Genomic DNA, 27,812 nt, shown 5'->3' on the forward strand with positions numbered 1-27,812 from the left:
CTGTCCGGCTGGCTCTGTCTGGGCTGACTAACTGCATTTGTTTCAACTTTGCCCTGGGTTGGACCCTCTTCTCAGTCACACTTATTTCTCTTTACTGTTTTACTCCTTCTCTCTGTTTGTTTTTTTAAGTCAAACTTGTTGAGGTATCACTGGTGCCAGCCTGCCCTGGCTTCCTCTCTCAGCGCTGCTGTAACAGGTGGGTGGTAGGAGGTTGGTAGAAGCCCCATGATGTCCCCGGACAGGAAGGAGTTTGCAAATCTCAAGGACTTTGGGTGCAGAGTGGAGACATGACCTGCCATACGTGTTGGCAGGTGCTCTCTGCCTCCTGTGTTGAGAATAGGCTGAGGTGGCAGAAAGTGGGTGAGGTTGGCAACATCCCACGGGGGACACGTATTAACAGATGAGACCGAGGTGGAGTTAAATTTAATAAATAGGCCGTTGGGGGTATAAATAGCAAGACAGGCAGGGGCGATCCCAAAACTTGGGCACAAGGGCAGGAAGGTGGGGGTATTGCTGCTGCTGAGGCGGGGGGCTTGGTCCTGTCCCCCCTCCTCCTGCAGGGCCCACAGCAAGGCACTAATGAAGGGGGCCCAGTTAGGCGGGGGCATCTTGGCCTGGTGACCTTCCCCATGACACCTGGTCCAGGGTTCAGCCCAGGGACCCAGGCTGGTGCCAGCGGCTCCCCTTGACGGGAGGACGGCTCAGGACGGAGAAGCCCCCTCCTCACCGACTCTGCCACCCTTAGCTGTTGCTGGACACGAGGCTGATGATCTGTTCCAGCTTCTGGCACAACTTATGCTTCCAACAAGAGGCATCTCGGTCCAGAGCGGTAAGAATCTGGGGGAGGACGGTCCCCTGGAGCTGGGCTCTTCCCTCCCGCACGCTCCGGCCCACCCCTCCTCCCGGCAGCTCACGGCTCAAACCTCTCACCTCCCAACACACCCCCAGCTTCTCCACCCCAAGTCCTCCTCCAACTACACAGCGCTCTCCGCCTCCTCTCCAGAGCTAGAGCGCGGCCCCTCCCAACAGTGGCCTAGACTCGCTGTCCCCGACTCCCCCCTTCCCACCCGAACCTCTCTTGTCCAGGTCACCAGGACCTTCGCCAGACCCAGTGAGCGTGCTGTGGCGTCATCTTCCTTGAGCATCAGCAGCACCTCACAGAGCGGGTCACACGTTGCGGGGCTCCCGCCTCGTCTCTGACCTCTGACTGTCTGGCAGCCCAGGGCTCAGCGCTTGGGCCGCTTCTCCCTCTACATCCACTCAGGGCCTCCTTCCTGAGCTCATCCGGGCTTTAAACGCCATCTACTGGCTCAGAAATGTATATCTCCATCCCACTTTCCCCTAAACTCCAAACTCCTATATCCAGCTGCCTACTTGTCATTTTAAGTCTCCTTAGCTGCAAAATGGTACTTGGGCTCAACCTTCCCAAGTCAATTCAATCTACACCCATCCTGAGAGGAGTCTGAACTTCCACCAGGACTCTCCCACTTTCTATGCAAGGTCTAAGTGTTCCTGAAGAACCCCTGGTCTCTGTCCCCTAACCCCCACAAGACTGTACCACCCGCAGTCAGAAGACCTATGTATATGGCAATTAACCCTATCGTTCCAGTTGCTTAGGTGCAAAATTCTTGAGTCATCCTTGATTTCTCTCTTCCTCTTGTGGCCCATATGCAATCCCTCAGTGAATTCTGTCCTTCCATGTACTCTATCCAGAATCTGACCACATCTCGCCACTTTTGCTGATGCCACTCTGGTCTGATCTACAATCATCTCTTGCCTGAACGAGTGCAATAGCCTCCTATGTGGTCTCCCTGGTTCTCATCTTAACCCTCTTATGGTCTATCTTCACCAGAAAAGCTATGGAGATCCTTACTTTCAAGATGTAAATCTGATCACATCTCCCCTACTTAATTCCCTTCACTGGCTCCCTTCTCACTCAGAACATAAGCCAAAGTCCTCAGAATGGCTAATCCCCCATTACTTCTCTACCTCCTCTGCTATTCTCTCTCTATGCCAGCCACTGGCCTATGCCTTCAGGATGCCACGGTGTTTTAGTCCATTTTGTTTTGCTATAACAGAAGTACCTGAGACTCGGTAATTTATAAAGGAAAGTGGTTTATTTGGCTCAGGATTCAGGGACAGCTGCATCTGGCGCGGGCCTCAGGCTGCTTCTACTCATGGCAGAAAGCGGCAGGCAGCCGGCGCGTACAACCAGATCACATGGCGAGAGGAAGAGAGAGAGAAGGTGCCAGGGTCTTTTAAACAACAAGCTCTCATGGGAACTAATAGAGCGAGAACTCACTCACTACTCCCCCCTCCCCCAGGGAGAGCATGAATCCATTCATGAGGGATCCACCCCCATGACTCAATCAGTTTCCAACACTGCCACATTGGACATCAAATTTCCACATGAGTTTTGGAGGGGACAACACATCCAAACTCCATCACGGGGTTTCTGCTGAATGAGGACTATTGCGCACTGTTCTCCCTGCCTTGGGTGCTCTCTCAAATATAGCTCACGGCTGGCTTCCTCATCTCTTTCAAGTCTGCTCAACTCTCATCTTCTCACCCTACTTCATCATGCAGCTGGCTCTGCCACAGACCACATGCCACCAATCACCCTTACACTGCTCTTTTTCTCTTGCCGTACCACTTGCTACCTTCTAAAATACAGTAGAATGTAAAAATTTGTTTTGTATTTCATGTCTCACCTGTGCCTTTGGTTGGTGGTCTAATAACTATTGTGACATAATAAACCACCCCCAAACTTAATGAGTTAAAGCAATAACAATCATTTGTATCCCCAATCTGGGCAGTCACCAGGGCTAGGGCTCATGTCTGCTCAAACTGCATGCTGGAGGAATCTGCTTCCAAGAGGTCTTACTCACATAAGCCAACAATTTTGTGCTGGTTGCCAGCTGGGACCACTCAGCAGATTCTGAGGGCCAATTGCTTTGGTTCATTTCCATGTGGCCTGTGCTTCCTCATAGCATGATGGCTGGCTTCCAAGGATGCAGAGACAGAGAGAGAGAAGAGAAGAGGAGGCGGAAGTTATATAATCTTGTATGACCCAGCCTCAGAAGTCACAGTGTCCCCTCTGCTGTGAGCCATTGGTCAAGGTAGCCACTACCCAGTCCTACCCAGATTCTAAAAGAGGGGACATAGACTCCACCTCTTAGTGAGGAGTGGCTCAATTCTGGAAGTGCAAGCAGGATAGGAAATATCGTTGTGACCATTTTTCAAGAAGGCAATGTAGTAAAATTGGGTTCCCCAAAGGCTGAGACCCGGTAGTTGGGGAAGAAAGACAGGAAGGCAGGGAAGGGGAAGAATCCAAGTGAGGGTGCAATCTCAGAGTGAGGAAAGAGTGAGCACCTGGCTAAAGGTGCTATAGAGCTCTGAAGTTCAACTCCTTAGAGTTTGTCCCAGCGTGAGGTAACAGAGCTGGAATTTGGTACTGCTGCACCCCTCAGGGGGAGGGCGAGGAGAGTCAATTCCAAGGCACTTTGGCTCTCTGCTCTTGCAGGGAAAGCAGCTCCAGGAGCCTGAGGGGCTATCCTCTGAGAAAGAGTCCCCAGGGCGGGTGTGGGCTGTTGGAAGCAAGGGCACATTGAAGCTGGGAAGGGACACTCAGAATGGAAAAAGGGGTCCCAGAGGATTTGGGTGGAGCACCAACAGTGCCCACCACATTCTGCCAGAATGTAAGCTTCTTAAGGAAAGACGTCTTTGTTTCACTCACTCATGTGTTGGCAGAGCCCACAACAGTACCTGTTATGTAGCAGGTGATTGCTAAACATCTGTTGAATTGAATGGAATTGTCAGTGGAAATAAATATTTCTTGTATTGCTTCTGTCTTTTGTGTCCTGCACTCAGCCAGTGAGTGCACCAGTCATTCCTTTATAGGATCCGAACCCGCGGCGGGAGTGTCGCCGCGCTCCCAGCGCAGCACTCTACCAAGTGCGCCACGGGCTCGGCCCCTTACATGAATTTTTTAATGCTCCTTGAGTTTTATTTTTTTCCTTCATGCTGATTTGAGGTATAATTTACATGCAGGAAATTGTACAAATATTAAATTAACAGATTGATAAATTTTTACATATGTAACAGAACATTCCCATCATTCCAGAAAGTTCTCTTGTCCCCCTTTCTGATCAATAATAATTTCCCCAATAGAAGTTACCAGTATTCTGACTTCTATCACCACAGAGAAATGAAATAAATCAGAAGTCTCAAATTGAAGAATCAAAAGCTGAAATAATTTGAAATTTCAAGATAAACATAAAACAATTAGGTTGTGTTCTTTTACACAAAGGCAAACAAAGGTTAAAACTAATGAAAATAGAGGTTTTGACCGTGAAACAAAGACAAAAACAACCGTGTTGACTAGAGGCAGAATGTATGAGATAGCAGAAGGAACAGGTGAAGTTTACTGCTCTGCCTTTCCCATTGGGATCCACCTGGAACCGATGTTGCGTGAGGTGGCAGAGTGGGGTCAAGGTTCATTTTTGTCCATCTGGATTTCCTTCGATGCTCCAGCTGCCCCTCTCCGGCACCCCTGTTATAAATCAAGTGCGTGTGTGTGTGTGTGTGTGTGTGTGTGTGTGTGTGTGTGTGTGTGTGTGTGTGTGTGTGTGTCTTGGCTCTGCCGGCACCCCTGTTATAAATCAAGTGCGTGTGTGTGTGTGTGTGTGTGTGTGTGTGTGTGTGTGTGTCTTGGCTCTGCCGGCACCCCTGTTATAAATCAAGTGCGTGTGTGTGTGTGTGTGTGTGTGTGTGTGTGTGTGTGTGTGTGTGTGTGTGTGTGTGTGTCTTGGCTCTGCTTTCTATCCCACTGGGCCCACTTGTCCAGCTTGCACCAGCACCACACTCTCTCAGTTGCAGAAAGTAAAAACCAAGTTTATGAAACAAATGGCACAATTAAAATAAAGAAGCTCTTTTTTAAAAAAGCAATTTAAGATCAAGGGAAATAAAAGAGAAGCAGGAAGCCAGAATCTTAGGGAAGTGAGTAAAGGGGCCAGAATGTAAGGGGCCAGGGGCTCAAAGACCATTTCACTTAGGTTTTGAGGTCCCTGCTTCTCAGGTCAGTCCTGGGGTCCAACCTGCACTTCTTTGGGTCGGAGGCTTGGTCTGGAGTATGTGTGTCAGGAAAAAGCACTGACGGTTGGCCTCAACTTCACTGGGGATGAGGAGTTTAATGTGGCTCCTCCTTTCTCTCAGCCCCAGGATGCCCCAAGCCAAGACTATCCTCTGTATGCCTTCGGCCTGTGCCCCCACTTTGGTTGTCCCTGTGTTGCTTCGCGGCAGCTAGGAGCCTCAGCCATAGAGAAAAAGGAGGTGGTGGTAAAAGAGACCCCTGCTGGGGAGAGGCAAGCCTAGGGCTATTGCTTTTTCATGGAAGTAATGAAGACGGTCATGTTATATGTGGTGTCAAGGAAAGCAGTAGATTTTACCATCAATAATCAAAGCTAATTCCTGACCAAGAGAAAAGATGTCAAGATGTGGTTTGGCTGAGCAGAGGCATTACTAATTATAGACACCGGCTCAACTGTTTGTAGTGAAATAACACGTGTAGCCCATTGCACGGGAGTCAGCTTAAGTTTGTTGTAACTCGAAAATGGTAACTCAGCTTTCAAAACATGTTCTTTGTTTATATTGAAGTCATCACTTAAATAAGAGAGATCTTAAGTCAGAATTCCTCCTTATGAGACTTTTATTAATGCCAAGAATGAAACAGTAAAAACAAAACAAATTTGAAAAGTCAGTGTGATTGTGGGCACAGGCATGGTATAAACAGGGACTGAGGAGACCATAAGAGGAGAAAACCAGGCCTAACGGGAGCCTTCGGTCTGTACTGGGACCTAAAGGCCACGATTCAGCTGATCCTTGCTCCACAGTGAAGTGGCCTGTACAGCGACCCCCCACTGGGTCGCTTCTTGCCTTTATCGCCAGGCTGTGTGATAGGCCTTGGGGCTTCTCCCTGGGTTTGTGGCCTTCTGGACTTGCAGGCTTGAGACACTCCAGTCCCCCGTCCTGCACTGAACAACCCCTGATCTGGAAGAATTTCCTAATGAAATGAGACAGAAGAAAACAAAACAAAAAGGAACCACAGGAAACAATGTGGGATTAATTGCTGCACTGTTACATTGATTACCAAATCTTTCAGGAAGGTGTCCACTGCACAGTGTACAGACATGACATGTGCACTTGACTTGGAATGGTCTCTGGGATCATTTCTGTAACAAGCATCAGGCTCTTGGTCAGAAACATAGCCCTCTCTCATATACACATCGATCGTCTCCTCCAGAGCACAAGATTTGGCAGGCAGTGTTTTGACTTATGGTGCCTTTCTCAGGAGCATATGCTGCTGTCAGCTCAAAAACTACCTGTACTTTGCTTCCCTGAATCATTATGCTTTTGCACAGCCATCCTTTAGCAGTCTGATCAAAGCAAAACACAATCGCATGCACCCTGGAAATGAGGGGTGAAGTCACCTTTTTAAAACTTAATTTTTTTTCTAACCCCTATCGCCTTCCATACCTTTGACATAGAGAGTGGCTGTGCAGAGCATTCCTGTTTTTAATTAATCACATCCAGGCAGGTCACACTACTCATGCATGGAAATGTCGTGTAGAAACAGATTTCTTTTGTTGGTCAACTGAATGATATTTCACTACTGACACAAGTTCAGCTGTACTTTCTTTCCTATCTTCAATCCAGTGTGATTCTTGACACCTGGGGCCACAGTTTTTCTGCACCAGCCTTTGTCAGGTAATCGATAATCCAAACAGAAGTGCCCCACACATGGGGAAGCTACCATCTATGGAAACTGGCAGCCTGCAGCCCTGGTTTCTTGCCTGAGACTCTGTGACTCTTTGCAAACAACATGGGGAAGAAAGCAGGTCCTTGCAGGCTCTGGTCTGCGTGTCATGACACGGAGCTTGCTGTGGGGTGCAGATAGCAGAAGCCTTCTCCTTGCTCCATCCAGACTCACTAAGAACCCTTAAATTTGGTTAAAGTAGTTGGCAATTTGCCCCCACTTTTCCTCAGGAAGAAAATGTCACCAGAACCTGCTGCTTTGGAAATCAAAATAAGTTCTTATACAGTCTGAAAAACCAAGACTTTGGCATTTACTTACCTTTGGGGTGATTTGAAACCTTGAAACCCTGTAGCAAAGCCTACAACTGCCCCAACTACACTGACTGGCATAGACATGCCTGCCTATTTGATCCATCCTTGTATGTAAGACACAGTGCCAGTTAGAATGGCGAACCAGTATCTGCTTAGTTCCCAGTTGTTCAGACATGTCTTCTGGCTGTAGGTGCTCAGGGAAAAACTGGCCAGGAAACCTGAGAGTGAAACTCAGTTTTTTGTTTTTGTTTGTTTTGTTTTGTTTTTCCTGGCCATTTCTCTCCATCTCTCAAAAGCTTGGGTCCGTCATAGGATAACCAGGGAGGACTTATGCCTTCCCTGAGGTAGTAAAACTTCTTCTCGCGTTAACCAGCTCACAGGGAAACACACTGAATAGGGGACCATGTGATCCAAGGGTGGATTTCAGACTGATCATCAGGAGCTATTTCTAATTGTAGCTATTGACAATGTTAGAGTTCCAGTTGAACATCGCACAAAGAAACCCTCGCTTGACATGCATTCCTGTCAGGTATCAAAGCACCTGCTTTGATCAAAGCATCCCTATGAAAGGGAGAAAGGATGATGACTCATCTTGTGTCCGCAGGTGTTTCCCACATGTCTCCAAGGTTGACCCAATTGGCCAACTTTGTTAAAATCCTAAGAGGCAGTGTGAGATAGTGGGATGAGCCTGCAACTGGCAGCCTGGACAACTATTCTAAGCCTGACTCGGTGTCTCGGCTATGAGAGTGACCTTGAGTGAAGCATTCCCTCCCCTGGTTCTCGGTTTTCCTTTCTTCAAAGTGGGAGCAACGGTCTCTGCCATGCCTAGCTTCTAAAGTCTTTTAGGGGAAGAGATGAAATGATGCATGTGAAAGCATGCTGGGAAAAGGTCCACAGCAATGGACTACCTGGCTACAGGTAGCTGCTTAACTATCATGTCCTTAGAGCCAGCAGTGTCATCTGCCGCCATTGCAGGGCTTGATCTCCTCAACTGTGTCTTCAGGGGCTGGGACAAGATGATGTCCAGAGGCCCCTTTGCTAGGATTATTCATGAATCCGATCAAAGGACAAGAGAGAGGTCAGAATTTCAGGTCCTGGAGTCAAACTATGTCAATGTTGGTAGCAATACTGCAATCTTTGCTCCAAATACTTCGTTGGAGACATCTTTAACAGAACTTTTGGGAAAAATGTTCTCCCAAGTCCTGTTTTTATTGTTCTTACCCTGCCTGAATGAATGGAGATTTTTACACCCCAGTCCATGGCTGTGGAATCCTCTATCTTGGCCTCTTGTGACTGTGGAGCCAACTGCAAGCATCCCTGAGGTTCTGGGCATGGGCAGTGCTGCTGGGGCAGGAGTCTGCCGCCACAGGCTCCAGTGGGGCTTGAGGGCACAGGCTGGACTCCCTCAGACCCCCTCTGGGAGGAAACTGCTCCCTTCTTCACTATTTAATGCATAAAACAGGTCTTCTCTCCTAAAGGGTCTTCCAGGACCATGGAAACTACACATTTTGTCTTGGTTTTGACTGGGTTGACCACTGGTGTGTTTTTAGCAGGAAAAAACTCAAACTCCAACTGAGCCCCAAACTTCCTTGTTTCACACATGGCCCGATGCCACACCTGTCACACTTTGGATTGCCTCTCATCTGTCCACTCCTGCTTTGTGCTCTGGAGAGCCTGCGTCTTCTGCTCGTCCACTTGGACGTAGTCTACTCTATGCTCTTCTGAAAGAAGTTTCTGAAGAGAGAGAACACAAAAGGTTTCATTACATCTAATTTTTAAATTCAGAAGCATGTCTACCCTTCTGTGGTAGACTGCACTGTTGTTAAATACTTGCTGCCCCTTCCTCCCTGCAGAAGCATCCTAGTGTGTGTCTGCACATGCGCATGTATATGTGTATGTGCAAACATCTCTTAGCCTCTGCTCCCCTCAACTTTGCTCTAGCCACTTGACTTGCTTTGACCAATAATATGCGAAGGGAAGTGACATGTGCCAGTCTTGAGGAGAAAAGAGGCATCCTGTGATTCTGCAACCTCTCTTTTTCCTCTGCCAGGAGGCCAGCATGCCTCAGATGGGGGCTGCTCCTCCTGCCTGGGCCTACCATGGACTGCCTCACAAGTGACAACTGAAAGAGCCTTTGTTGCTGTAGGTACGTGACATTTGGGAGCTGTTTGTTTTAAGTGCATAGTCCACCAAACCTGACTGATGCTCCTTTTGCACCTGTTGCTCCACCCTTCTGACCAGCTTTCCTTGGGCTTCAGTTCAGGGTTTTGGAATGATATTAAAGGCAGAGGAGAAGTACAAGTTAATTCAGCCAAAGTGGAGGGAATTCTTCTAGAGCTTTTTCTACACACACCACACGCACATGGGACAACACTGCCCATTCTGTTCACTGAGCTGCTTTTATTCACCAAACAATACATTGTTAGGCACAGTCTAAATGATGACCATCCCTTGCTCAAAAATATTTAGTTATTGTCCAATGCTTACTATTCATTCATTCCTGTGCCTTACACTGTGCAGTGGGTGATACCAATTAACAGCCAGGATTGCTTACTTGTACTAGCTCAATTCATCCTTGCAACAGCCCTCGATGTAGGTGTTATTATTTCCAATCCTCACTTTGCAGATGAGAACACTACACAAGGGAGTCAAAACTATCCAAACTGGCCTTTGAGGCCCTTTACTGAGGGGTTCCATTTCCAATTTAGAGCTCCTTTCACCTAACTAGGCTGTTACTTGCTCCCTAAACAGGACCTCCCTATGCCCAGAAAGCCCTCTACCCCACCCTCATCTAGGCCTGAGAAATTTTCCTGTAAAATTTATATTTCAGATTTTGAAGAGCATGAATATAACATCTACTTATATATATATACACACACACACAAAGAACACACCCTACAAGGAAGTATACCAGGATTTCATTCTCTCTGGGTGGCAGGATTAGGGCTGATTTTAATATTCTTCATTATACACATCTGTATTTTTAAGACCTTCTAAAAAGAACATACATGGTTTGATGATCAGAAAAGTGTAAGCAGAAATGGAATTACCTGGTAACTCTCAGACACAAAGTCCTTCCTACCTGCTGTACGGGTGCTGGTGACGCTGAATTGAAATCCAGAGCCAAATAATCCAGGCTGAATTTCTTTGTCCACATAAGAGCACCACTGCTCAGGGACTTGGCTGTACGGTGCTCTTCCTAGGAACCAATATCAAAAGGCTCAGGTTAATGATGTCTAGTCAGGCTGCCCAAGGGAAGGTGGGCAAGTGGTGGCTCCACCCAAGCAGCTGCTATCAGATTGCAGCAGAGTGGTCTGATGAGACCTGAGCAGATCAGCCTGCGTATCTGAGTGACAGCTGGCATTTCAGACACAGTACAGCTCATTGGGCCGTCACTAAGGAAACCACACCATTATTCACCATGGAAAGGGTTTGCCAAAATTCCCTCAAGAAAGAATTTGCTTTATGGATCTGACAGGCCCCTGATACTTTAGAGATCAAATCTGGAAAAGATCAACTACACTAATTAAAGTTCTAGTAAAGGCATCCCAAATACATTAAAGATACTTTACACAGTACAACAGATGGTTAGAACATAGGTGAAACTCAGCACCCAGCTTCAGAAGTGGAATGCTACCAACACCTCTGAAGCTACTGCTTCCCCTCTACCATCTCCTCTTCTACCATCGCCTTGCAAGAAGTGAATCACTACTTTGAATTTTGTGTTTACCACTCCTTTTCTTTTTAAATTAATCATGTTAAGTGAAATAAGTCAGGTACAGAAAGAGAAATACTGCATGTTCTCACTCATAAGTGGGTGCTAAGAAAGAAGGAGGGAAGGAAAGAAAGAAAGAGAGAGAGAGAGAGAGAGAAGGAAAGAAAGAAACAAACAAACAAACAAAGAAAAGACGACAATAATAAATTGAAATTGCAGAAGGAGAGAACAAATCTATGTTTACTAGAGGTGGAAGGGGAGGGATGGGAGGTTGAGGAGAGATTGAGTAAGGGGCATAAAGAATAATCACAATTTGTGGGGTCCTAGGCAGGAGCCAAGGGCAGCTCCCTGTGCTTGGAAGCAGGTAAGAAACAGAGCATGCACAGGGTCCTAGGCAAGAGCTGAGGGCAGCCCCCTCTGCCTCGAAGCAGGCAAGAAACAGAGCATGCACAGGGTCCTAGGCAGGAACCAAAGGCAACATCTCCCACCTGGAAGCAGGCAAGGAGCATGGCGAAAACACCACTTTCACATCGGTGGCCTCCCACAGCGACTGCAACAGCCATGGCTGCTGCAAAAGCAGCTCAACACCACAGCAGTATCCTCAGCCACCATGCAGGTAACCCATCAGACACTCAACTGCAGTGACACAAGGAGAGTCACCAGTGGAGACCAGAAAAAGAGGAGGACATTTCTCTCCTCAAAGCCCACTTGAGAGTAATAGAAGAAGCAACTGCTCTACCAGATGACCAAACATCAGTGTAGAGATACTAGAAATATGAAAATCCAAGAAAATATGACACCACCAAAATAAGACAGTAATTCTCAAATACCAGATCATACAGAGCGGGAAACCCTTGAAAAGGCAGAAAAGGAATTCCAAGCAACAATCTTAAGGAAACTCACTGAGATATGAGAAGACCCAGTTAAACAACACAATGAAAAGAGAAAAAAAAAATCCAGGATACGAAGGATGAAATTTACAAAGACATTAATACCTTAAAAAAGAATGTAGCACGGGAACTCGGGCTTCAGCCATGCCCCCCTGACACCTGCAACCAGCCCAGGCACAATGGAACCACCACTGGAAGCCCCCTTGTCTCCTCTGCAGGAATGAGGGGGGTGCCACGGGCCTCAACCATGCCCCCCGTCCTTCCTCCATCTCTCACCCTATTTTCTTCCCCATTCCCCTCTGTCCCTCCCCCCAATTGCTCTGCAACATCTTAGAATGCAAAAAATAATAATATTAAAAAATAAATAAACTTAAGATAAAGAATGTAGCAGAACTCATGGAACTGAAAGATTCACTCAACAACATAAAAAACACAGCCAAGAGCTTCAGCAGCAGGCTAGAACAAGCAGAAGGAAGAATTTCTGATCTTGAAGATAGTCTTTTTGAAATAACCCAGGCTGACAAAAAAAAAAAAAAAAGAATTTTAAAAACTGAAGAAAATTTAAGAGAGCTAGCAGACAACTTAAAGCACACAAACATTCAAATCATGGGTACTCCAGAAAGGGAGGAGAAAGGAAAAGGCATGGAAAACCTATTCGATGAAATAATAACAGAAAACTTCCCAGGTATAGGGAGAGACATGGACATTCAGATCCAAGATGCTCAAAGATCCCCAGACAGATTCAATCCAAAAAAGATCCTCTCCAAGGCACCTTATAGTCAAACTGGCAAAGGTCAAAGAAAAAGAGAGAATCTTAAAAGAAGCAAGAGAAAAGTGTCAAGTCACCTATAAGGGAGCCCCTATCAAACTAATGGCAGACTTCTCAAAAGAAACTCTACAGGCCAGAAGAAAATGGGATGATGTATTCAAAATGCTGAAAGAAAATATCTGCCAACCAAGAATACTATACCCAGCAAGGATGTCCTTCAGAAACAAAGGAGAAATAGTGTATTTTCCAGACATATAAAAACTGCAGGAATTCACCACCACATGACCAGTCCTGCAAGAAATCCAAGGGAGTCCTGAATCAGGAATCTGAAAAATGATAATCACTCATCTTATTAGCTATAGTTCTGTTCAAACTCTCTATTTTTCATAATTCAGTCTTGGTCCTGATTTTAGAACTCAAGGTCACAAATATTTTTCCTGTATCTTCTTCTAGAAGACTTATAGTTTTAGGCCTTACATCTAGGTTTATGATCCATTGTGAGTTAATTTTTTTATATGACGTCAGGTACAGATTAAGATTCTTTTTCTTTTCTTTCATTTTTTTGCATATGGGTATCCAAATGTTCCATGTTCTAGCACTATCTGTTGAATAGACTCTTCTTTCTCTTTTGAATTTTGTTTGGATATTGGTTGAAAATTAATTGACCATGTGCATGTGGGTCTATTTCTGGACTCTGTTCTGTTGCTCTATGTGCCTATATTTTCCCCTAAAAAAAAAATTATTATTTGTAATAATGAATATGCTAATAATATTGATTTGATCATCACATGTTGTATGCAGGTGATGGTAGCCGATGCTGTACCCAAAAAATGTGTGTAATCAATTATGCTTCAATTAAAAAAAACAAGTTAAGTTAAAAAATTTTTAAATTAAAAAAAAGGAGTATGCAAGAATCCTTAAGTAACATACTCTTTAGTTTTGCCTGTTTTTGCATGTCATATCAACAAAATCATATCACAGTATTTTTGGTAGCTTCAAATTTTGCCCAGTATTATGTACTTCACATTCACTCATGTTGATGCGTTAGCCCCATTTCACTCATTTTCACTGGGAAAGATTACACTGCATGATTTATTTAGCCTCTCTGCCACCAGAGGACATTTGAGTTGCTCCCAATCTGGGGACTATTGCAGGCAATGCTGCCATGAACATTTGTGCACATATGGGAGAATTTCTAAGGTGCTTACCGGAGGATAGAATCATTGGGTTACAGGATGTGAACATCTCCAACCTGTACACGTACCAGGAATGTATAAGGGCTCCTATCGTTCCAATCCTGACCAACATACTTTTTAACGTTTTTCTAACCTGAGACATGTAAACTGGTGTCTTAGTGTGGTTTCATTTTTCCATTCCCCTGGTTATCAATTAGGTTGGGCACCTTTATATACACTGAAGGGTCATTTTTTTTTTCCTCTTCTATGAATTGCTTGTTTAGGTTTTTTGTTTTGTTTTGTTTTTGGTTAATTTTTGTACTAAAGTTATTTGTATTTTTCTTATTTATCTTGAGTACTTCCTCATATATCCTGGAGAGTAAACATTTCTTGGTTACATATGTCGCAGATAGCTCATCACAGTCTGTGGCCTGTGTTTCCTTTTCTTTTTATGGTATTTCTCCTAATGAAGAGAAGTTCTTGCTTTTAACATGATGTGTCAATCTTTTCCCATATGGCTTGCACTTGCATTTTGTTTAAGGAACACTTCCCTATGCTGAGGTCATCATCATCCTATATTTTCTCCTAAAATTATATAGTTTTGCCTTTCACATTTAAGTAATAATCTCTCTTGAACTGATTTTAATGTATGGTGGTGATACAATTCACTTCTCTCTATTTTTGTTGTTGTTACCCCACGTGGATAATCATCCTTTCCCCAGTGATGCAACCTCTATTCACAGATCAAGCTCCCACATGTGTCTGCGTCTGTTTCTTGGCTCCCCTTTCTATTCTATTGGTACATAGGTCTTCCCCTGCAGCAGGACTACTCCGTGCTGACTATTGCAGTTGTTAATGAGTCTTGATATTCAAAATTACCCGAAAACCTGTCAGGGATTTGGTAAGAGAACATCTTTATATTTGAGTCTTCCTGTTCAGGAACATGGTCAACTACCTTTCTGTTTATTTAGGTCTCCTTAATGTCTGTCAATAAACTTTTAATAATTTTCTCCATAACATTTTTACTGATCTTTTGTAAGATTTATCCCTAAATTCCTAGAGTTTGTTGTTACTGTAAATGGTAGGTTTTGCTTGAATTCCATTTTCTGTTTCTTACCACTGTATGCACATTCAACTGACTTTTCTGCACTGATTTTATATCCACCAGCCTTGATACCATCTTTTATTAGTTCTAATTATTTATTGTATTAATTAATTTATTGATTCTAACTATTTCTAAGAAGATTATTTTGGGGTTTGGGGGGGTAGACAACCACTTCATCTATAAATTATCACTGTTTGTCTTCTTCCTTCCTTTCTAATTCTTATTCCTTTTGTTTCTTTAATTGGTCCTGTATCACTGGATGGGACCCCAGATACAATGCTGATTAGAGGTTAAGCGAGTCAGGCACAGTAAGAGAAATATCACATGTTCTCACTTATTTGTGGGAGCTAAAAATAAATAAATAAATACACAAACAACCTGGCAGGGGGAGGAAAGAAGACACAACAATCACAATTCCTTGAAGTTTATACAACAAGCAAACAGATATGAGGTTGTTGGGAGGGAGGGGGGAGGGGCAAGGGGAGGGAGGTTTCGGGAATGGGCCACAATAATCAACCGCATTGTGTATTGACAAAATAAAATTTTTTAAAAAGAAGCAGCTAAAGAGGTCATCCATGTTTCAAATCTTATTTTAAAGGAAATATTTTTAGTGTTTAACTGCTAAGTACAATATCTACGGTAGGTTCTATAAGACTCCTTTTTCATTTTCTTATGAGTTTAAAGAAAATTTCTTCTAGTCCTTGTTTACTAATAGATTCTATTTTTTTTCAAGAATAGATGTTGAGTTTTATCAAATGCTTTTTCTGCATCTAGTGAGATAATATCATTTTCTCCTTTAATCTGTTGATGTGCTTGTTTGACCTAATAGATTCTCCTTGTTCATGGCTGTAACAGCTCATCTCTCTGAGAATATCAGTAATAACAGAGTTTTTTTAAAAGGTTTCCCCTTCTGGCATGGTTTTTATTTCCTCCAACCTATTTGGGATTCTATCCTTCATGCTAGACCTTTCCCAAAATGTCATATGAAATCATTGGCTATTGGGCTGGCCGGTTATCTCAGTTGCTTAGAGTGCAGTGTTGATAACACCAAGGTCAAGTGTTCAGATCCCCATTACGGCCAGCTTCCAATAAAATAAAATAAAATAAAATCATTGGCTGTGGCTCATATTTAGGGATGAAAGACCAAAAAGCTAATGTGAAACTTTGCATACATGGATGGTGTTTGTCAACTCTGAGGTTAACTGTAGGGTGATTTCACAGGATGGTTTTCTTGGGTAACCCCCAATATCAGGACCTAGGTCTTGCCTCTTGGGCTGCTCAGATACTCTTGAGAAATATCTTCTCAACCTCTACACTCAATTGTAAAGGTCTTGCTGTCAACATGCTGGAAAAGAGAAGGTGGGGAAAGGGTTCAGAAATGGTCCTCATAGCCATTATGCATGTTTACTTAATCACCTCATTTTTAGCACAGCATTCATGGTCAAATGTGTCCAGTATATCCCAGTGCAGAGACCACTTGTTTTATTCTCTCCAGATAGTACACTTCAACTTTTCTGTGGGAAAGGGGACGGGAAGTCACAGTACTCCATCTCCGTGGAGTGACGGAGGGGATCTTGTGATCAATCTGCCATCTTTACTGAGATGTCCATTATTAGACTCTCTAAGGGTAAACCAACTTTACACAACTGGCATAAATCCAACTTGTTCATGTATATAATCAGCTCTATATATGGTTGGACTTATTTTGCTAAAATCTTCTTTAGGATTTCTTACATAATGGCTGTATGGAAATATAGTTCCATACCACACAATTCACCCATTTAAAGGGCATAATTCAGTGGTGTTTAGTACAGGCACACATTTCTGCAACCATCACCTCAATTTCTTTCATCACCCCCGAAAGAAATCCTGCACCCCTTAGCCATTGTCCTCCAGGCCTCTCATCTTGCCCAACTCTAGGCAATCACATCAATCTAATTTCTGTTTCTATAGATTTGCCTATTCTAGACACTTCATACCAAGGGAATTATACAGTACATGGTCTTTTATGACTGTCTTATTTTACTCAGCATATTGTTTCGAAGATTCATCTGTGTCATTTCATATATCTGTGCTTTATCTCTTTTTATGGCTGCATAATGTTCCATTGCATGGGTATACTATGTTTTATTGACCTACTCATCAGTTGATGAACATTTGGGTTGTTTTCACTTTTTGCCTATTATGAAAAATGCTGCTATGAATATTTGCATACAAGTATTTTTTTGAACATAATTTTCCATGGGATTTTAAAGTCTGCATCCATGAGTGAGATTGGCCTATAATTTTGTAGTTATCATTATTGTTAATTGTTCTGGTATCAAGTTATTTTAGCCTCATAAAATAAGCTGGGTAATATTCTCATTTTTGATTTCCTGGAAGTATTTATGTAAGATTACAGTTATCTCTTCCTTTTGGTAGAAATGGTCTGTAAAATTGTTTGGGCCTTGTAATCTTTTGTACTAAAAATTCCCCTACTGATTCACTTTCTTTAATGGGTACATAGACATTTGGGTCTTCTATTTCTACTCAAGTCAGTTTTTGATTTTTGAAATTCTGAGAATTTGCCTATTTTCACCGAAGTTTTCTAATTAATCGGTATAAAGTTGTTCCCAATATTCTCTTATGTAGTTCATCTCTGGTGTATTTGCAATTATTAATCCTCTTCATTATTAATAGTTTATTTGTATGCATATGTTGTTCTTGATTAGTTTTGTTTAGTTTTAGTCTTTATAAAGAGACAATTACTGCCGTGTTGATCTTCTCTAATTTTATTTGTTAATTTCTCTTCTTGCTTTTATTCATTTTATTTTTGTAAGGTTTGTTTTTTCATCTTATTATTATAAAATTTTTCAAGCAATTGGCCACATTGAAGGCAATATACTCTCCATTTACACACTGCCACTAACATTTTACTCTCGTAACCTGCTTTAGAGTCTTTGGACTTTCTGAGAATTGGTATCTTTCATGCATTGTGAGAAACTCTGCCATTATCCCTTTACATATTGCTTCTTGCCTATTTTTTCTATGATCTCCTTCTGCAACTGTAACTAGACAAATGTTTGACCTTATCCTATCTTCCATGTCTCAACTTTCTTTTATATTCTCTATGTATTTATCTCCTTGTCCCAATTTATTAGTAAATTCTTCATAATAATCTTCCAGTTCACTGAATCATTCTTTTGTGTTTAGTCTGTTTAACTCATCCATTGAGTTTCTAATTTCATTCCTGTTTTTATGTCTAGATGTTCTAAATGGTCTTTTAATATTGCTATGTAACTCAATCCATCTTCCAATTCCTCATCTTATTTCTCTAAACATAGAAAACATGCTTATTTTATATTCAAAATCCAATATTTCAAAAACTGTTTACTTCGATATTTGATTCTACTATTTTTAATTCTTATTGGTTTTTAGGATTTGTCATTTCTCACCATTTTTGGCCCCAGATATTTCCCTTCCCTTCTTGTCAACTGAGTTCTGGATTTTAAAAATATATTTTAAAAACATATCCTATATCACTTTAAGATATTTTATATGGGGAGTGTTTTTCATGCTACCTTGCATGCCAAATTTTAAAAAATAGAATAAATGTAGTTCCACTTCCAGTAATGTTGGACTAAGTAATTTTCACCACCTTTCCTGCTGAGAACAATATTTATTATTTTCTGGTTTTGGTAGAAAATGACAAATTCTTTCTAAAATCTGTATGGGAGTAGAAAGAGCAAAAAATACACAAAGAAAAAGAAACCTTGAGGAAAAACAAAGTAGGAGAACCTACTTTCCTACATACTGAGTCTTATAAAGCTGTTGTTCAAGGATAGATGTATAGACCAATAGTACAGGATTAATAGCCCACAAAAAATCCTCTGCATATATGGATAGTCAATACGGCAAAGATGGCACTGCCAACTAGTGGGTAAATGACAGTCCTTTTAAATAAAGAGTGCCAGATCAATTAGATAAACAAATGGAAAAAAAGAAACTTGACCCCCTAGCTCACATCACACAGAAAAATTTATTTCACTTGCACTGTAGATCCAAATGTGAAGGTAAAACTAAAATGTTTCTAGAAGAAAACCAAAATTCACCCAAGATTAAAAGATAATGTTAATGGTCCTATAAGTATTAAAGAAATTGAGTTCACCTAGATGGTTTCACTGGTGAATTATGCCAAAGATTTAAAGAATAAATAGAATGAATTCTACACAATCTGCTCCAGAGAATGAAAGAGGAGAGAACACTTCCTGAGGAGCCCAGCATTACCTTGATAACAAAACCAGACAAAGACATTACAAAAACATACAGATCAACATCCATTATGAACATAGACACAAAAATCTTCAACAAAATATTAGCAAACCAAATCCAGGAATATATAAAAAGGATAATACACCATGACCAAATGTGGTTTATTCAGTGAAAACAAGACTTGTTCAATACTCAAAAATACATCAGTGCTTGACATTACTAAATGACCATATCAACGAATGCAAAAAATGCATTTGATAATATTCAGCACTGATTTATGATAAACACTCTCAGCAAATTGTAAATAGAAGAGAGCTTCCTTAAACTGATGAAGAACATCTATACAAAACCTACAGATAACATCATACTTAATAGTTAAAGATTCAGTGCTATTCTCCTAAGATGGAGAACAAAACATCTATTCAACATTGTATTGGAAGTGTTAGCCTGGTGATAAGGTGAGCAAAAGACATAAAGAGCATACAGATTGAAAATGAAGAAATAAAGCACTATATTCACAGATGACACGATCATGTAAACAGAAAGTACCAAGGAGTTTGAAAAATATAAAAACCTCCTATACTTAATAAGTGAATTCAGCAAGAATTCGGGACGTAAGGTCACCTCCACCCCCAACACACACAAAATCAATCACATTTCTATATACCACTAATGGACAACTGGGAGATGAAATTATGTAAATACCATTTACAATAGCTCCAGAAAATGAAATACTTATATATAAATTTAACAAGACATGCATAAAATCTATGTGTTAAAATTACAAAATTCTGAAGAAACAAATCAAAGAAAATCTGAATAAGTGGAGAGACATACTGTGTTCATGAATTGGGAGATTCAGTACAGTAAAGATGTCAGTTCTCTTGATATTTATTTGTAGATTTAATGCAATCCCAATAAAAAATATCAGCAGGATATTTTTGCACATAAACAAATGCTGATTCTGTAATTTATATAAAAGGAGAAAGGAAGTAGAATAATAAAATGAATTTTAGAAACAAGAATGAAGTTGAAGAAAATACACTTCCTGGTTTCAACATTTACTATATAAAGCTACAATAATCAAGACTATGTGGTGAAGGGATAGACAATAGAACAGAATAGAAAGTCTACACAAATATGTCCATTGCTCAACTGCTTTTTTTAAAAAAAGAAGGTGCACAGGCAATCAACAAAGAAAGAATTGCCTTTTCAGCAAATGATACTAGAACATTTGGACATCCATATGTGTAGTAGATTGTATTATGTCCCCTCAAAACTCACTGAAACTTGAATTGTGTCCCCCAAGTTTTATGTATTAGAAACTCAGTCCCCACTGTGTCTGTTAAGAGGGTGGGAGATCTTGTTATGGTAATTGAAAGGTGGAGCCTTAAAGGTGATTGGATTGTAGGACCATGCAGTAGTAAATGAATTAAAAATGGTCAGGGGTGTAGTTCTGAGGGCTTTAAAAGAAGAGGAGAGTCTGTCTCTCTCTCTCTTGCTCTCTCTGCTCTGCCATTTCACAATGTGATACCATGCTATCACTGTCACCACCACCAAGGGCCTCACTAGATGTGTTCCCTGGACCATGGACTTCCCAGCCTCTGAAACTATATGCAAAAAATTTCCATTTTCTTATAAATCACTCAGTTTCAGGTATTTTGTTATAAGCAACACAAACAGACTAATACAATATGCAAAAAATCAACTTTGACTATTCCTCATGCCTTATACAAAAATAAACTCAAAATGGATCACAGACCTAAATGTAAAACCTAAAACCATAATACTCTTAGAAGAAAAAAGGAGAAAATTATAATGAACTAGGTTTAGGCAAAGAGTTCTTAGACGTGATAACAATCCATGAAAAAAACAAAGTCAATAAATTGAACTTAATTAAATTTTAAAATGTTTGCTCTGCAAAAGACAGAAGACAATGAAAAAACAAGCTACAGATTCAAAGAACATATTTGCAAATCATGTATGCATTGTAGGACTTGTATGCAGAATATATAAAGAACTCTCAAAACTCAATGTACAAAAACAAACAACTCAATAAAAAATAGGGCAAAAGTACCTAAGGGGTTTGGAGGTAAGAAAGACTGTTCTATTGAAGGTTATATAGGATAAGCCTTGTAGGGGTATGTTGAGTAGTAGTAATGGGGCAATGTTGAGAAGAGGGTAATTGTGGGAAAAGATTGCTGCTGGGGCTACCCATTTGAGTAGCAAAGCTTAGGCCACTGTGTTCCCCTCCTGTACTAATTCTGATCCATTTTTTATAGATCCATGCTAGCAGTTCATCACACAAAGAAGGATTTTTGAATGATTTATGGTGGAAAGCAGTACATTCACAGTGTATTTGAATGTTTGACTTGGAATAAATATTGGCATTAATGAAAAAAAAAAATCAGGCAAAAAGATTAAACAGGTTCTCCACCAAAGAAAATATATGGATGGCAAGTAAACACAAAAATATGTTCAACATCATTTGCCATTCAGGAAATACACATTTAAACCACAGGAGATACCACTACACGCCTATTAGAATGTCTAAAATAAAAAAAAGAACAAACACAAAAAACTGGTAATACCAAGTATGCTGGCAAGGATGTGGGGCAACTGGAACTCTCACAAATTGCTGGTGGGAGTGCAAAATGTTACAGCCACTATGGAAAACATTTTGGCAATATCCCATTAAGTTAAAAATACAATTGATGACCCAGTTAAACATACAGTTGATAGCCCAGCAACCCCATTTCTGAGTGTTTACCCTGGAGATGGATTTCTCAATAGCAGCACTATTGACATTTGGGGCTGGATAGTTCCTTGTTGTGGGGGCTGTCCTGTGCATTGTAAGATGTATTGCGGCATTCCTAAACTCTTCCTACTAGTTGCCAGTAGCACCGGTCTCTTCACTCCAGGTTGTGGCAACCAAAAATGTCTCTGAACATTCCCAAATATCCCTTGAAGGGCATAATCACCCCTGGTTGAGAACCACTGCCCTAGAGAAATGAAAACACACCCACACAAAAACCTGTAAAAGACCCTAAGATCAGGAACAAGACAAGAATGTCCACTTTTGCCACTTCTAGTCAATGACATACTGGAAGTTCTAGCCAAAGCAATTAGACAAGAAAAAGAAATAAAAGGCATCCAAATTGGAAAGTAAGAAGTAAAATAATCTCTATTTGATGATAATACGATCTTATGTATGGAAAACCCTAAAGATTCCACACAAGCAAACAAATAATAAACAAAAAAAATGCATTCAGCAAAGTTGCAGGATACAACATCAACACCCCCAAATCATTTGCATTTCTATACACTAACAACAAACAATCCCAAAAGGAAATCAAGAAAACAATTTGATTCACAATAGCACCAAAAAGAATAAAATACTTAGGAATAAAATTAAACAAGGAAACAAAGACTTATACACTGAAAACTACAAAACGTTGCTGAAAGTAAGTAAAGAAGATGTAAATAAATGGAAAGACATCTGTATTTATGGATTGAAAAACTTAATATTGGTAAGATAACAATATTACCCAAAACAATTTGTAGATTCAAAGCATGGCCCATCAGAATCCCAGTGGCATTTTTTACAGAAGTAGAAAAATGTATTCTCAAATGCATGGAATCTTAAGTGACCCTGAATAGCCAAATCAATCTTGAAAAAGAAGAACAAAGTTGAAGTACTCACACTTTATTTCAAAACTTACTACAAACCTACCATAATCAAAACAGTGTGGTACTGGCATAAGTACAGACATTATAGACCAAGGGAATAGTACAGAAAGCCCAGAAATAAACTCTTGCATATATGGTCAATTGATTTTCAACAAGAGTGCCCACACCAGTCAAAGGGAAAAGGACAAATGGTCTTTTAAACAAATGGTGCTGGGAAAACTGGAAGTCCACATGCAAAAGATGAAGTTGGACTCTACCTTATACCATATACAAAAATTAACTCAAAAAGATCAAGGACCTAAACATAAGAGCTAAAACTATAACACTCGAAGAAGAAAACCTAAACATAAGAGCTAAAACTATAACACTCATAGAAGAAAACATAGGAGAAAATCTTCATGACATTGATTTAGCAATGATTTCATGGATATGACACCAAAAGCAAGGTGATATAAGAAAAAAAGATAAATTGACTTCATTTAAATTAAAAATATTTGTGCATCAAAGGACACTATCAAGAGAGTGAAAAGATCCCACAGAGAAAATATTTGCAAACCATATACTCATATCTGATAATGGGTTAATATTCATAATAGATATCAAAAAACTCCTACAACTTGACAACAAAACAACAAAAAAACAAAACAACCCAATTAAATAATGAGCAAAAAACCTGAGTAGATATTTCTCTAAAGAAGATAAAATGGCCAATTAGCACATGAAATCATGCTTAACATCAGTAGTCATTAGGGACATGCAAAAGAAATTCACGATATACCACTTTACACCCATTAGGATGGCTATTATCAGAAATATGAGAAATAATGGTGGTGAGAATGTGGAGAAATTGGAACCCTTAGGCATTGCTGGCAAGAATGTAAAGTGGTGCAACTGCTGTGGAAAATAAGTTTGGTGGTCCCTTAAAAAGTTAAACATAAAATTACCAAATGACCCAGCAATTCCACTTCTAAGCATATATTCAAAAGAATTGAAAGCAGGAACTCAAACATATACTTGTAAACCAATGTTCATAGCAGTATTATTCATAATAGCAAATGGTAGAAAAATCCTAAATGTCCATTAACAGGTGAATGGATAAACGAATGTAGTATATCCGTACTATTAAATATCATTCAGCCTTAAAAAGGAATGAAATTCTGATATATGCTACAAAATAGATACATCTTAAAAATACTATGCTAAAATGAAAGAAGACAGACACAAAAGGACAAATGTTGTATAATTCCACTTAAATAAAGTACCCAGAGTAGGCAAATTCATAGAGAAAGAAAGTCAAACAGAGGTTACCAGAGACTGGGGGATGGGAAAATAGGGAATTATTTTTTAATGGGTACAGAATTCTGTTTGGGATGATAAAAAAAGTTCTGGAAATGGATAGTGGTGATGGTTATAAAACATCATGAATGTACTTAATGGCACTGAATTGTACACCTAAAAATGGTTAAAATGGCAAATTTTATGTTATGCATATCTTACCACAGTAAAATACTTTTTAAAAACTGTAAAAGAATGTTTATAACAGTTTTAATTGCCCCCAAACTTGAAACAATCCAAATGTCCTTTGATGAGTGAGTAGATAAACAAACTGTGGCACATCTACACACTTGAATACTACTCAACAATAAAATAAAAAGAACTATTGACATATGAAACAATTTGGATGAATTTCAAAGACATTATTTTGAGTGAAAGAAGCCAGTCTCAAAGGTATGGTATGATCTTATTTATATGACATTCTTGAAAAGACAAAACTATTGTGATGAAGAACAGATCAGTGGTTGCCAGGGGTTGGGGTGAAGGGAGGGCTACAAAGAGGTAGCATGAGGGTGTATTTTAGGGTGATGGAACTGTTCTGTATCCTGATTGTGGTGGTGGTTATAAAAATCTATATATATGTTTGAATTCACAAAACTGCACACCAAGAGAAAGTCAATTTTGCTGCACAACCCCCAAAATTAAAAGTTTTATAATATAATAATAAAAAATTATTGTGAGATTTGAGTCTAGAATTCTACTATGAAAGCCTTATAAAACTGTTGAAATTAAAAGGTTTGAAAAACTGATAGAAAATCAATCAAATAAATTAAAATTATTTTTATTCTAAATTTTCTATAATTTCACAAACATTTAAAAAAGGATATATAACATAACTTGTATTTCAATAATCAAAATGTGCGTTTCAGCCCATGGCCTTAATTTTTACATTCAAATCAGACCTTATCCTCAAAGGGAGAAAAAATTAATACATATAATTATTTGCAAAATCAAAATCAAACCATATTTCAGTTCTAGCTACCATATAGGGCTACTGTGTGGCACAAGTGAAGTCATTTGAAACTATCTTATTACTGCAGTTTTTTAAAAAAGCACAAATGAATGAGATAGAATAGTCTTTAAACCTTTTTATATGGCAGTTGCCTCACAGCTGCCATCAGCCATTGTTCCGGGCTCTTAATCTGCTATGTCACATTGCCTAGTAATGCACAAAGACAGTCACTGACCAGTAATTATAAACTCACACAAGTGGAGATGGGGCAAGATGGTAGACTAGAGGCACCCAGGATGCGTTCTTCCCATAAAAAAGGACCAGAACAACTAACAGACAGCTAAATATTGATGACAGCATTGGTGGAAGAGCATAGGAGTGCAGACACTTATGAAGCATGAAAGCCCAGGATGGTGGCATAGAGAGGAGAGGCACATGGCTTCAGCCACCACAACTCCAACACTGGGATCAGCACAGGAGTAATTTCTCTTGGAGTGAAAATGTAGGCAAAGGACCCACACCAACCCCTATCCTCACCACAGAGACCTGCAGATCCTTTGGCAGGACAAGCCCAGAGACAAGTGTGGGGAGTGCCCTAGAACACACATGCTGCATTGCTCCAGAACAGGAGCACAAACTGTGCACTCCCCAGTGACCACTCTTGAGACCCAAACCAATGCAAGACAGGAAAGATGTGAACATCCGAATACAGGAAGCTCAAAGGTCCCCAAATAGACTGAAACCAAAAAAGATCATCTCCAAGACACGCTGTAGTCAAACTATCCAAAGTTAGAGAGAAAGAGAATTCTAAAAACAGCAAGAGAAAAAATGTCAAGTCGCTTATAAGGGAATCCTCATTAGACTAACGGCAGACTTCTCAGAAGAAACCCTACACACCAGGAGAGAATGGGATGAGATATTCAAAATATTGGGGGAAAAAACCCTGCCAGCCCAGAATATTATAATCAGCAAAGCTACCTTTCAAAAATGAAAGAGAAATAAAGTCTTTCTCAGACAAAAAAGAATTAGGGAATTCACTACCACCAGACTGGTCCTACAAAAAATGCTTAGGGGAGTCCTATATCTAGAAGAGAATGAGAAATAATCATCATGAAAATACCTGAAAATGTAAAATTTACTGGTAGAGTAGATAAACAAATTAGAAAAAAAAAAAGAAGTCAAACGTTATCAATACGGAAAACTACTAAACTGCAAGGATAAACATTAAGAGAGGAAGAAAGGAACAAAACAATCAGAACACAACCAACAAAATGACAGGAGTAAGACTTCACATATCAATAATAACCTTGATTGTAAACAGACTAAATGCTCCAATTAAAAGACATAAACTGGATGAATGAATAAAAAAAACAAAAACAAACAAACAAACAAAAATGACCCATCCACATACCGCCTACAAGAAACACACCTCACCTACAAAGACACACACCGAGTGAAAGTAAAGGGATGGAAAAAGATATTCCATGCAAATGGAAATCAAAAGTGACAGGAGTAGTTACCCATATATCAGGTAAAACAGACTCCAGGTCAAAATTCATACTGAGCAACAAAGAAGGGCACTATATAATGACAAAGGGATCAATACAGCAAGAGAATATAACAGTTATAAATACATGTACCCAACACAGGAGCACCCAGATATATAAAGGAAATATTGTATCTAAAGGGAGAGATAGACACCAACACAATAATAGTTGGGGACTTTGATACCCCACTCTCAGCATTGGACAGATCATTGAGACAGAACATCAGCAAGGAAACATCAGATTTAAATGACACCATAGACCACATGGACCTAACAGAGACATACAGAGCATTCCATCCAGCATTTGCATAATACACATTATTTTCATCAGCACATGGAACATTCTCCAGGATTGACTACATGTTAGGCCACAAAATACGTCTCAACTAGTTCAAGTTGAGAATATCATATCAAGTACTTTTTCTGACCATTATGGAATAAAACTAGATATCAATAACAGGAGGAATTTGCAAAAAAACACAAATACATGGAAATTAAATGACATGCTCTTAAATGACCAATGGGTCAAAGAAGAGGTTAAGAAAGAAATAAAAAAATTCTTGAAACTAATAAAGAAAGAAATACAACATATCAAAACCTATAGGATACAGCCAAGGCAGTATTAAGAGGAGTGTTTATAGCAATAAATGCCTACATCAAAAAAAAAAAAGATTTTAAATAAACAGCTTAACAACGCACCTCAAGAAACTAGAAAAGCAAGAACAAACTAAACCCAAAATAACTAGAAGAAAAGAAATAATAAAAATCAGAGCAGAAATAAATGAAATTGAGACTAAAAATACAATACAATAAATCAATCAAATGAAAAGCTGGATCTTTGAAAAGATAAACAAAATTGACAAACCATTAGCCATACTAACCAAGAAAAAAAGGGAAAAGACCCAAATAATAAAATCAGAAATGCAAATGGAGACCTTATAACAGACAGCACTGAAATACAAAGGATCATCAAGGACTATTATGAACAATATACACCAACAAATATGAAAACCTAGAGGAAATGGATAAATCCCTGGACATGTGACCTACCAAGACTGAACCAAGAAGAACAGAAAATCTAAACAGACCAATAACAAATAACAAGATACAATCAATAATAAAAAGTCTCCCAACAAAAAAGAGCCAAGGGCCAAATGTCTTGGCTGTTGAATTCTACCAGACATTTAAAGAACTAATATCAATACTTCTTAAACTATTTTAAAAAATTGAAGTGGATGGAACTCTTCCTAACTCATGCT

General features: G+C 40.1%; 1 protein-coding gene across 3 annotated transcripts in view; it reads right to left on the reverse strand.

Annotated features, from left to right (window-relative positions):
* Window positions 1-8,745: 8,745 nt before the first annotated feature.
* GAB3 (GRB2 associated binding protein 3) overlaps window positions 8,746-27,812 on the reverse strand; it is an 88,282-nt gene continuing 69,215 nt past the window's right edge. For 2 of the 3 annotated variants that reach the window (XM_063084391.1, XM_063084390.1), the window contains exons 9-10: window positions 10,208-10,324; window positions 8,746-8,859 (exon numbers count right to left, since the gene is read on the reverse strand). In XM_063084391.1, the coding sequence (XP_062940461.1) occupies window positions 8,746-8,859; window positions 10,208-10,324 (231 nt within the window). The remainder of the gene's footprint in view (window positions 8,860-10,207; window positions 10,325-27,812) is intronic. The other variant, XM_063084392.1, reaches the window with a different exon arrangement.

The sequence above is a fragment of the Cynocephalus volans genome, chromosome X (assembly GCF_027409185.1).
Source record: "Cynocephalus volans isolate mCynVol1 chromosome X, mCynVol1.pri, whole genome shotgun sequence".
Classification (NCBI taxonomy): domain Eukaryota; kingdom Metazoa; phylum Chordata; class Mammalia; order Dermoptera; family Cynocephalidae; genus Cynocephalus; species Cynocephalus volans.